Source organism: Gobius niger, assembly GCF_951799975.1.
Source record: "Gobius niger genome assembly, chromosome: 8".
NCBI lineage: Eukaryota > Metazoa > Chordata > Actinopteri > Gobiiformes > Gobiidae > Gobius > Gobius niger.
This window is the reverse complement of record NC_136859.1, coordinates 24,367,049-24,379,969: the sequence shown is the minus strand read 5'-3', so window position 1 is coordinate 24,379,969 and position 12,921 is coordinate 24,367,049. Positions and strand designations below refer to the sequence as shown.

Genomic DNA, 12,921 nt, shown 5'->3' with positions numbered 1-12,921 from the left:
AAGGTGCTGAAAGCTGGAGAAAATCGGGAAAAAGATGGAAGAGGAATAATAATAAAGAACATGAAAACCAATAATTGACTGCGGAAGAATTCCGCAGTCAATCAATAAGATTTTAATGAACATTATCAATGCAAAGTCGACTAAATTCGTCTTAAATTTAGTCGACTAAATTTACTTGCAATTTTAGTCGACTAAAACTTGACTAAAATTGAAGATATTTTTTTTTGACTAAAACTAGACTCAAATCGAATTACATTTTCGTCAAAAGACTAAAACTAAATTAAAATATGTTGTCAAAATTAACACTGCATTGGAGTGGACTGGATGAAACGAGAGTAGAAATGAAGGCAAAATCGCGTGGCACTCGTGGCTGAATGGACAAGTTTAAACGAATGTGTCACGCTGTCATATATGAAACGTGCTGCAAACAAACAGAAACACGCACATTATCACACGCAGACTTCGACTCTGCCGCTGTGTTGCGCAGATCTCTCCTGTGCAGCTGGATGAGCTGGATACATCCACGCGCTGGATGGATACACTGCACCGGAAGTGCACGCAGGTCTGGAGTGTCTACGGGCAGAGTTTTGACATCAGCTGCGAATGACGGATGCTCGTGGCCCAAATGGCGATCACCGGGGAAGGCATTTTGTGAATGTTCCGTAAATATCGTCAGGAAGCCATCGCCGCCTGATCAGGCACACCGGCTGATCTTTGTGGAAACAGGTCAGTCCACGATCACTTTTCACACCGGCAATGCTAAGCGGCTAAGCTAATGGCTATGGAAATATGCAATTGGTCGATATTCCCCAAACTATCGTCTCATCTGGGATAGGTGTTGGTCTTTGATTTAATCGGAGAGGCTCAGGGGTGCACACGTGACTGTTTGGCATGGCCCATCCCGAGGAAAATATGCGTCAATGAGATAAAGTTGCTAGTTCACCAGTGGTCAAGAAAACGCATCTTTTATGATGATTATGATCATTACAGAGATTTAACTCTTTGGTGTTCAGTTTGTTTACCCTCTCATGTTCATCCTACCTGAAAAAAAACAACAACAAAAAACAGATGTAATTGGAATGAAATAAATGTGAGATGTCCTGACCTTGCCATTGCATATATACATAACTAAAGGGCTTTACTTGTTTCCTTTTAGTTTGTGGTTTGCTGAAAGTCCCTGGCATTTACATTGGTAGTTTCCCTCCTGAAGGACACACTTTTTTAAGGGTGGCGCTTCAAGAATGAACTCATTGTTATGTAACTTAACAAATCCGTGGAGCAGGAAAGTTCACTTTTTTTCTGTTTATGTCCAGTGTAGTGTTATGACATATTATTACAGTTCAGAGTCATATTAAAAGTCTGGTTTTGATCTAAATATTCTCCCTTTTATTTTCTAAAAAACAATCTGGACAATATAACGTCTGGAAAAAAAAACAACCTTCGGGAGCTCTGTTGACACGATTGTGAACAGTATTTTTTCCATACTGAGATATGTTCTTGCCTGAGCTTAGACGAGTTGATACATACCTGTCTGATCTTTGTGTGTGCGCTCAGTCATGCAAAAACACAGAAGATTGTTAGCGTTTAGCCTTTCCACCTCTCCGCTATGGACCCAAACGGGGGCGAATTGGAAGCGACGAAGCTCTTCCACCTTTTCCCTATTTAAATACGGTTATCCAAGTATAGTTACACAAAATTAAACATGTCAATTTTGTGTCAAAGTGCTCCTAAGATGCTACGCCTTACAATATAGTCAAATCAACATGTTTAATTTTCTTCTATTCTTGGATCATGTAAATCAGGGGTGTCCAAAGTGCGGCCCGAGGGCCAAATGCGGCCCTCATACCAATTTTTGGTGGCCCTCTGCCTTCTTGCTGAATCGGTACAGTATCAGAGATGGTCCTTTTTATTTGAAATGTAATAATTCTGCACAATTCTAACCTAACAGCTAACATTTCATTGTGAGACAGAGCTGGCATAAAGGTTTAAAGCATAAATAAAGGTATGGGGCACAATTTAAACCTCTGCTAGTCAAAGGTTTGGGGGCACTAACCACCGATCTACGGCCCTTCAACCCGTGTATGCTTCAATATGTGGCCCCCCATGAAAAAAGTTTGGACACCCCTGATGTAAATGCTCATGTAACCGTATTTAAATAGGGAAAACATAGAAAAGCTTGGTTGCTTCTAACTTCACCCCTGTTTGGGTTCATAAAAGAGAGGAGGAGAGGCTAAATGCTAACAACATCTTCAGTCTTTATGCGTGACTGAGCGCACACGTAAAGACCAGACAGTTACGCGTCATATCGTCTAAGCTCAGGTAAGAACATATCTCAGTATGGAAAAACGGTGGCCTGTTCCTTTTAAGAGAGCATTGTGGCAACATGAACATTGCAGCACAGTGTTCTTCCACTGGCAGTCTGTTCCCTGCAGGAGAGGTCAACGTTGAAAAGTTAAGTCTTTATTGGGGTTGCACTAATATTGCAGTTACAGGTTCGGAACCTCAGAACTTGCTTTTTGTTATTGTTTGTTATTTTCTTTTTAGCATGCGGTGACTGACCCTCACTCACAGGAGGCAGATGAAGGATGAAGAGCCCGGTGCACAGATGCAGGGATGTGGAGCACGGCCGCGCCCAATCCTCTGCCAACGGGACAAGCCATGGGGCAGACCTCCTCCAACCCGAGCAGCGCATCCCCATCTCCAAAGACGTCATTACAGCGTACGCCGCCCCCGCCATGTGGTTCATCAAGGACGCCTGTGGCATAGTGTGTGCGGTCATCACCTGGCTGCTCGTGTTCTACGCCGAGTTTGTGGTTCTGTTTGTCATGTTGATCCCTGCGAGAGACCTGACGTACAGCATTGTGAACGGAGTGCTGTTCAACACACTGGCCTTTCTGGCCCTCGCCTCGCACCTCAGAGCCATGTGCACTGACCCAGTAAGTGTGACATAACACTGACAATTAGGACAACATTTCAAGAGTTGTAACTGAAGGTACAGAATTTTTGCTAAAATTGTGGCTTTGCTTGTAAACAGCTCCTTGCTTCATAATGTCAGCCTCCACATGTTGTGCTCTATACAAATAGAAATAGGGTCCCTAAAACAATCAGTTACATGTTTTGCTGAAATATTCTGTACACTGTCAGTCTGCTTCACAAAGTTGTATCAGGGCATGACAAAGCATTATATTTTACATCTTGCTGTGCAAAAACCTTGGAACTACAACAGCTTCTACTGCTAACTACTTTCACAGCTGCTCTTTTAGATTGCGTCATTTGCTTTTTACCCTTTTACTTCTTGCACTCCATTATTGATTGAAATATAAGCTTAAAAATGCTGTTCAAATGATACCCTTAAGCATTGATTCTCCATTAACGCAAAATACAAAACTTTACATTGTTCACTGTTGGAAAAAGCACCACCTGCTTATCATGCTTAATTAATAATAATAATAATAATAATAATAATAATAATAATGCGTAAGTCTTATATAGCGCTTTTCGGGGGACACAAAGACGCGTTACAGATGAGACGAACAAACAAAGATGGCAGAGCTATTGTAGGTTGTAGGTGAGCTGAAACATGTGTGTTTTGAGCAGTTTTTTGTAAGTGGCCAGTGAGTCTGAGTATTACTGCTGCTCATACCCTCTCAAAGTCACAGAGAACTTTTTCAGAAGAAAAGCGCTGATTGCCAGAGCCAAAGCTCATTGTCTAAATTAGAGCCCACAAATCATCTCTAGTTTATCATAATGATCAGTGATGTGCAGAAAATGCTGAAGCCTCCTCTGTTGTGCCTCCAGGGAGCTGTGCCAAAAGGGAACGCGACCAAGGAGTACATTGAGAGCCTTCAGCTGAAGCCGGGGCAGGTGGTCTACAAATGTCCCAAGTGCTGCAGTATCAAGCCTGACCGGGCGCACCACTGCAGGTAGGACAAGGACACTGCGGCAGAGGGGACCGAAAAGAGAAAGTTTAAATTTAGAGTTTTGACCTTCTGTGGTTTCTGTATTTAGTTAAAAGTAGATATTTTAGCTTAATTGGGCAGGAATGGTTAGAAATGTAGGGGTTATAGGTTTGTAATGGAAAGACAAAATACTAACCCCAAACACAAAAGCCCATTTTTTGTTTATTGTTGTTCACTGGTATAGGCTGCAACCATCTTGGACTCTTGACGTGTTCATGTAAAAGAAACAGAGCAATACCCCTTTGTGCTTGGGGTTACATTATACAGCTGTGTTTATTTCTCAAACCTTTGCTTAAGCTGCTCTGTTGTGTGTCTTCAGTGTTTGCAAACGGTGCATCAGAAAAATGGACCATCACTGTCCCTGGGTCAACAACTGTGTGGGAGAGAACAACCAAAAGTACTTTGTGCTCTTCACAGTGAGTACTTACTTACACAGATTGGAGAGGCTTGTTGTGTGCTCTGGAACTGCATAATTATATTCTCATTCCAATCGAATCCAATTATATTTCAGTTGAATATTTGAAAATCTAATGAGCCCTGCACATAGTCAGTAAACATGGCACGTCTTTAAGTGACATTATGTAAATATTGCTGTGTTTAACAAACTGCACTTTTCTTTTCTACTGTTAAATATTTGCACAAAAGATCGCCTCAGGTTCCTAACGTCTTTAAGGTCTACACCAGGGGACTGGGGTGTTCAGGCCTAGGCTCTAATAAAATATTTTTATTCAATCCCCTGTACGATATTGTAACACCCCTGATCTACCCTGGTGTCTGGGTGTTTAAAAAAAGGTCGCTTTTGTCCTAACATGTGAAGAAATGTAATTGGTATAAATGTGCTTTTACTTTTTTAGAATTTAAACTGATGTGTGTTGGGTTTTTTTCATGTTTTACCAGATGTACATTGCACTCATCTCTTTACACACTTTAATCTTGGTGGTCTTCCATTTCCTCTACTGCTTTGAAGATGATTGGTCCAGTGAGTATTTCTGCATAGATCATTCACAATCATTGATTTACCATAGTTTCCCCTCCTCCCTCTAACTGAAATATTACCACTTACTTAAATTCATGACCCTTTCCAGACGTGACACCCGTAAGGTCAAAGCCAGACACCCACAAAGTGAAGAGTTGTGTGCACAGCTGGCTTTAGCCACATATTAGGCACATTCATAGCGTTCAGTTTGTATAAAATATTGTCTGAAGCCCCAGTGCTTACAAAACGTCTTATGACCTTTACCCTTTAGGCTTTAAATAGAACTCCACATACTGTAGTTGTTTTTGTGTTGCTCTGCGCACTATAATGCAAACTCATTCTTGGTCTTTCACATGCCCCCTTAGTGTTAGTTATGTAATAATTCAATGCAATTATTAGAGTAAAACACTTGATGAATTTAACATGAAATTTAAGTCACTGAAATATATAGTAGTAGTGACTTTGAATCCCAGTTTGCTATTTATTTACTGCCCTGTGGCAACTAATAACCAAGTGATAAAAGGCAATAATGTTAACTACCATTACCTTAGTATTTAATCTACGTCACATTGATGCATTTCTGGGCTCTGTAAATGAAAGTATAGTCTGTTTATCATCAGTTTAATGGAAACATTTACTGTATTATATTATTGTACACCAATAATTTTTAGGTTTTTGATTGTTGTTTCATTATGGACAACCTTTTTAAGATTATTGTACATTATATAGAAGAGTTAAAAAGACAGAAACCTCAACATCCACTACCCAGAAATGATGATTTAAACAATCTTTCTCTATGATTGAAAGCTCCTGTATCATAGAGCTTACGTCGTCATTATTGTCCTTTATTCTGGTATTGGAGGCCACATTCCTACCCCAGTAGTGCTGTTGTCTTCATTGTAGCTGCTCCTCTCATGCTCCTCTCTCTGCCCCGTCCCTCGTCCGTCCCGTGGTCATGTCCCAGAGTGCAGCTCCTTCTCTCCTCCGGCCACAGTCATCCTCCTCATCCTGGTGTGCTTTGAGGGCCTCCTCTTCCTCATCTTCACCTCTGTGATGTTCGGCACCCAGGTCCACTCCATCTGCACCGACGAAACCGTAAGTGCCTTCCAAACCCACGCTCCTCACGCTGTCCCGCTTAACCTTCTTCCTTCTCGGCTTCTCTGCTTCTCCGACATCTTGAACTAAAACCCTTTTAGCTGAGAGTTATTATGCGAGTGGAGGGTGAATGACCTGTAAATACCAGCGAAGTAGCAATTAAAACGTTGTCACTGGCAAAGGAAAACAAGCTCAAGAGGTTAAGTGGCATCTTAATGACTTGCTTTGCGCTAATGGCAGGATATAAGTCACCTCTCTTTTGAACATGGTAAAATCTGTATAAATTCCAACAATATTATAAAATGTACCATAGTCAAGAAAATGGGGAAGGCTCAATTTAAAAGTAGTGTCCTGAATGTGTTCAATACTACGTAAACTTTATAATAGGGATGCAAAATGTCTTCTCAATGTTTTTTTTAACCGCTCATTGTACATGACATTTTAATTAAGCAAGATAAACCATCGTCAAAAAAAGTAAACTCAACTAAAAACAAATCATAGACTTGTATACCTCAAACAGTTGCCAAACTTTGCGTATTTGACCTCAGATGGTACTTTCCTTATCATACAGCATGATGGGTAATGATTAGCATTCCCTTTAATTGATTAAGCCCAAAAAGGTAATTAATTAAAGCAGTACTAAGTAATTCATGCCCATAGAGGCAGAGAGATGCATTAATTGTCCGTGAGAGTAAATACTACGCGGGAGAGACTACTGAACGGGAGAGAGGGATATTGTTCATCCAATTACACAATGGAGATCATTTCTTCACTCAAACTTGGCTGTAGATACTGTTTAGGTGGTGCTAGCCCGCAGTTAGCTTTGCCCGTTAGCCTGTTAGCTTCTTCTTCGTGATTCCATTAGTGTGTATTGGTGACTCTGACCCGTAGGCAGCGAAGTTTTCTGGCCAGAGACACCGAGATGAAAGACCCCCAATCAATCTATTAACACTTGTATTACCCCCAGAGGGAATACGGAAAGGATTTATTTAGGTAAACATGTTGCTTAGTACTGCTTTAATCATGAACCCACCTGTTTGTATACAAATTTATAATCTCTGCAGTCTCTGTGTGTTTTCCTTCAGAAGCCAGCAATATTTTTTTTCAAACGTTTGTGAACTGTGAGTCACTGAGAGAGGCCTGCAGGTGAAGACACAGTGCTATTAATACGCCGACAGACTGATATAGTCTCAAACGCTACGCCTGCTGCCATATATCACCCAAACCCCTGCTTTATACCTACCTGACTATTATGATTTAATACAGAGCTGTGGCTCGATGCACCGGCAGGATCATCCCTCACTTTTATCTCCCTCAAAGGTCTATGCAGTTAAAACTCGAAAGAGGAAGTCAATGATTCTTAACTTTGGGTCTGGAGTTGAAGGCCTTGTACTTTGTTGTAACTTACACTTACTTTATAAAATAATCTGTTGTTTTGAATAGAATACAAATAAAAATGGTCACTTTTCAAACCCCTTTACGACCACAAAGTGAAAATTAAGTGAGAATCTGATCCCAATCAGTGGAAAGCTTTGAATGAATCCAGTCCAGAAGTCTGCACCCATAGATATCTAGGACTGGTTTAACTATATCAATGCTCTCTCTGCCGCAAACTTCTTTTTGTCTGCAACTCTCAACTAGGGATCTAGTAGATAGTAACAGTGAAACCCGTCTTAATTTCTAGGTGCACTTGGCCACTTTCAACAAAATCTGCTCTCTCATCCCATTACCCTGCTTAATGTCTCTGCCAGGTCAAAGAAAGGAAAGGATGTTTAAAATAGTGGTCTAGAGTTTGTGACATACTTAAGGACAGTGGTTCCCAACCTTTTTCCCTCGATACCCCCCCTGCTCATTCGGCAGATCCACAGCCAAATAGTTTTTATTTCTCCCTAAAATACAGAATTTTGAGTGTAGTCATTTCTTAGTCAGATGTGATGATTTGTTACCATTTAGTTCACCACCGGGCTGGGAACCACTGCTTTAGGACATCTGGCTCCCTGGGCTTGTGGGGGTTCAGTGAAATGTATGTGCTGATTGTGTAATAGCATAACTTAGATGTTATCTCATTCTCAAGTTGTTTTCCCAATTTATCGAAACCATTGATTTAGTTTAAAAATACAAACATTTACCCCAAAGAAACACAATGCATTGTACAAGGGTTGTAATTTTTGACATTTGCTTGCAGCAGGTGCATAACGTCTGTCTAGTCTAGCCTATCAGCACCAAGAAACTTGCTATTTCCATTGATAATTTACCGACAAACCAACTGAAGCTTGGTTGTCTCTCATTTGCAGGGCATAGAGCAGTTGAAAAAGGAAGAGCGAAGATGGGCTAAAAAAACTAAGTGGATGAACTTGAGGGCGGTATTCGGACACCATTTCTCCTTACTGTGGTTTAGCCCCTTCTCCAGACCCGACCCGAGCGGCAAGGCCGAGACCTACCAGTATGTGGTCTGAGTCCCGCCGGCGCGCCACACCTGCGCTTTGTGTTGCTTTTCCAAGACACTATTTTACTATCTTTTTTTTGTCTTTGTGAGTTTAATTATTGAGTTGCAGAGAAAAAGAAACTTATATTTGTGTTGAGAATCACTGTGAAGGATGTGTGTGTCTTATAAGGTTTCCGTTGTGTCCAAAGTCTTATTTTTCTTGCTGAATTGACTGCTGTTGAAAAAAAGGGGCCAGTTCATCTTACCACACATAGCGATTAAAAAAAAAAGTATCGTATTTTCCGCACGATAAGTCGCACTTTTTTTCATAGTTTGTCTGGGTATGCAACTTATACTCAGGTGCAATTTATATATCAAAATATAAAACCACACATATTTGTTATTTTCACACTGACAGCCGCTAGAGGGCGGTCTAGGCTTGTGTACCAGTATCTGCTACTACTATACCACTGAAGAAAGAAAGTTTGGAGTGAGCGAAACTTGTGCGGGACTGGCGACTGCAATGAAGAATGCCCAAAAGGGTAATTGCGAGCTAAAAGCTTGATGGCCACAGCGAGAGGAACGAACTTGCAATTGAGAGCTTGAACTACATGCTGCCGGGAGAGGCTTGTCAATGGTGCAGTTACGCCGCCCTCCATGCCCAAGTGCCAAGGCTGGTGCTACTTATACTTCAGTGACTTATATGTTTTTTTCCCTTCTTAATTATGCATTTTTTGGCGGGTGCGACTTATACTTCAGAGCGACTTATAGTCTGGAAAATACGGTAACTCTAAAAACCCATGAAAACAGTTTTTGCTGGTGGCCCAATGCACTCCTTCTGTACTTGTACTCCCAATGTGGCAAAGCAGCCATAGTACGTAGGAGTAACACTAGTTTATTATAAAGTATCCGAGGCATGCAAAGTAACTCACCTTCACAAATAGTGACTTAAGATGGGGTGGTATGTGGCTCACTCTGAGTGCCTACTAAAGATTCTATGTAACAACATTAAGAAATTGCTGGCAATGTAAGGTCATCAGACCAAACAACGCAAACGTTACATAGATTAGATACCATATTATTATTCATCCTCCTGAGGCTCTCTCTAATTTGTTAACAAAATATATGTAGCAAGTCAAAGCAACCTACTTAAAAGTTATTTCCTGTGTGTGCTCTTAGACGTTACTGGCCCTAAGTCTTACATCACCAGACAGGAATCAGTCGCATGTTCCAGACACAGGCCGTGTAATGTTTAAACCGCCGTCCTTTTGAAATATATGAAAAGCGCACCTCTAAATCTGCCAACATGTCCATCTTGAGGCCAGCCATGGTAAGTGATGCCAAATGAAACAGAGCTGCCTAATGTAGAAGGTCATACATCAGTTCTTAAATAGTTTGATAAATGTCGCCTCTTGACACAGTGTGAACCTAAATCACGTTTTAATGTATTTATATTCAAATGGTGGGGCCAGGGGTAAAGTATGTCACGTGGAGGTTAAAATAGTTTCAATGTTCCACTTTAGTCTTTCTGGAGCGTGCTGTTCATGTGAAGACGAGAGAGATCTATGAAAAGTGAATCTGATCCTATGCTGCTACAACGGAAAGTCTATCATAGAGAAGCTGGTTTCTTCTATCTAATCAATGATCTGGACCCACACTTGCATTTTAATGTAGTCTGTTACAATTTTAACAGCATTTACTCACTCAACTCATTCTTTCGTGCAGTACCACAGATGATTGTTCCATTTTAACACTAGGAATCACAAAAGATGGACAAACATGTGCCATTGTAATGTATGTATGTTTAATATCCAAAATTTGAATAAATCTCAGCATATCAAAGTTTAAACATTTTAACCAAATTACTTAGTGGAGCATGCACTGATTCCTCTCTGACTAATTTTGGCTGTTGACAGAGGAGATTTATTTGAGATATTTTTATTGGAAAAATGCCATAAGTTTTGTTTTTGTGCCATGTTTGCAATTTTTGTGCCAAATGTTGCCACATCATTCCCATCTTCAGGAAGTGAACTGGTTTAGTCAGCTGTACCTGGTCATGTTTTCAGCATCAACAACATTGTTGTGAGATGTGTTTATAAATGGGTAAAATGAAGGAAGATGTGAAAAGGCCTTGTTTTTTGTTTTGTTTTTTTGCCTTTATTCATAAAACATATTATTAGATTTTTGCAATTTACTCGGTAAAGAAAAATGGAAGTACTGAACTGTTTTGACTGTTTTTCTGTTAGTTTGTCATTTTACAAAAATTGAAGCCGATTACGTTTGCAATGACCTGCGTTAATTGCAGTGAATTAGTTAAACTGACAGATTTATTCTTATTTTATTTTAGCTGCTAAAATGTGTGCTCTTGTACAATTTGATTTCTCTGTAATGGTGAGATATGGACAAGGCAGGGTGAAGCTTGAAAGTTGTTGTAAAATGCCTGAATTTTAACTTCGGATCCTGATTGATTTTTTTGTGTGGATTGCCTATTATTTATTGTACATTTGTTTTTTGCACATTTTATTATTATCTTTTTAATATATATGTATATTTATGAATGCATGGATAAAATTATAGCTGTTATGTTGAAAATATGCAGGTGTTTTTTTACAGAAATTCATATAAAATGATATAACTGAGCACTTGAGTGTAGAATAAATCTCTTGATGCATTTAAGCGTGGTTTGTGTTGTTTACTCTAGGTTTAGCACTTTTTTTCCCCTTGACTTGTTTTCTCTTCACATTCACCCGATCTGTCATTCTCTCCCTCTACTGTCTGTCCACACTCATCCATTTGCTTTGGTTGATAACTCTGCCCCAAGTTTCTCTGAAGCCTTGTAAAGTCTCCAGAGGTAAGCCTGCCCCCTAGTGGTTAAAGCATGAATATTTTACAACCAGATCAAAGTACATGGCTTCTCTTTGTGCATTTGTTTAATTCAACCAAACATTGTGAATGAATGAGTGAACTCTGATCCTCATTGCATGCTAATTATTATATTCTTATTTATTATTATAATTATATGTTATGTTTTATACATTATTATGTTATTGATTTTTCAATTTGTATGGCACTACACATCTAGTTCAGTGTTTCCCAAATATATATATATATGTATTTTTTTTTAACTACCCTTATTAATCATATACTATTCGCTTTATTCTCATGAACCCATAACCCAGTCTCTGCCCTGACCCATAAATTGAGAAAGATAATCTGACACTTTAGTGAGTTTGGGAAACATTGCACTAGAGAAAACGCTTTGTGTCATTTCTGAGCCCTCTCCTCATTTTCTCCAGGGCATTGAGCGTCTGAAGGGAGAGGTGGGGAAGTGGGGGAAGATCCCGTGCTGGGAGGCCGTGGAGACTGCATTTGGGGGTCCTCTGTCTCTGTCCTGGTGTAGCCCTTTCTCTGGACTTAGCTGCAAACGGACCCCCCAGGAGCACATGGCCGTCCCTCAAGGGGAGATCATCGAGGAGGACGTGATCGAGATACCACTCACCTAAAACCTGGGCTGTTTGAACCACTACACAAGATGTCAGCCACAGCAGGGCATCCCAGCAGAGAGGAACCAGCCATAATGGATCCAATATTTATATATTTTTTATCTTTTAACTTTTTAACATTTATAGTTAAGTCTTAGGGCTGTATATATATATACGTATGTTCTTCCAAGACACAACTGTAATTACTTGAGGTGTCAAACTGTCAAAGATGCATGCAGTCACAGATGGGTTGGTTATGGAATTACGAGTTGGCAAAACTGTTTCAAACTCAGGCTGCGGTGCTAGTTAGTGCGTGATATGAGAAGGAATTGCATTATTCTATACCTGTCTTTTTACTACACAGTACGTTATATTGAGATCAAACAAACCCAAATGACTGCTAAGATGGAACAAAATGAGAAAACATGACTAAAATTGAACTAAATTAAATCTTAGTCCGATTGATGCATGGTGGCTTCTGCTATATGGACATTGCAGCTGTAGTTGTTTGCATTTTGAGAATAATATTTGCTTGGAATCTTTATCAAAATACAATCAGCACTTCTTAATTAATAGTTTTAATAGTTTTCAGTGCATGCACAAAGAACCACTACCTTGCTGCTCTCAGTAGTGTCTCAGTATCTATCGCAGTTTTTAAACAAGTTTCGATTAGGTGTGATACAAGTCAGGAAAAAAAAGGAAACAACATTTTACTTTTCTACCTCTGTTATAACAAAATACATGTAAAGTAATCCTGTTCACTGGTGGCTGTAAAGTGTCTTGTCCAAGGACACAAAAAGTATGCTCTCGAAGATCTGAACAAAATCAAGAATAAGCGTTTGCGAGTTATCCTATTTTAACAATAAAACTTCATATAACATACAGTCACAACAAGCACTCCTGAAGCTGCGATCAAAACACTGCATGCCAGATCCATTTAGGTTGTTTGTGTGTTGAATATGATGCAGTACATTAATCTATTGA

The 12,921-nt window shown here is 39.8% G+C and overlaps 1 protein-coding gene across 2 annotated transcripts; it reads left to right on the top strand.

Moving 5' to 3' along the window:
* The first annotated feature begins 545 nt into the window (after positions 1-545).
* On the top strand, positions 546-12,651 carry LOC306966613 (palmitoyltransferase ZDHHC3-like). 2 transcript variants are annotated; one of them, XM_079561415.1, is made up of 7 exons: positions 546-726; positions 2,545-2,936; positions 3,799-3,923; positions 4,279-4,375; positions 4,857-4,938; positions 5,900-6,030; positions 11,752-12,651. In XM_079561415.1, exons 2-7 carry the CDS (start codon positions 2,586-2,588, stop codon positions 11,956-11,958), a joined length of 993 nt encoding a protein of 330 aa, XP_079417541.1. In that variant the 5' UTR covers positions 546-726; positions 2,545-2,585; the 3' UTR covers positions 11,959-12,651. The 2 variants fall into 2 exon arrangements, with proteins under 2 accessions (XP_079417541.1, XP_079417542.1); XM_079561416.1 differs by lacking the exon at positions 11,752-12,651 and adding an exon at positions 8,325-8,723.
* Positions 12,652-12,921: the final 270 nt, after the last annotated feature.

Coding starts and splice junctions, on each gene's coding strand:
- LOC306966613 (XM_079561415.1), top strand. CDS start 2,586: ATGAAGAGCCCGGTGCACAGATGCAGGGATGTGGAGCACGGCCGCGCC. Junction 2,937..3,798: donor GAGCCATGTGCACTGACCCA/GTAAGTGTGACA, acceptor TTGTGCCTCCAG/GGAGCTGTGCCAAAAGGGAA. Junction 6,031..11,751: donor CCATCTGCACCGACGAAACC/GTAAGTGCCTTC, acceptor CATTTTCTCCAG/GGCATTGAGCGTCTGAAGGG.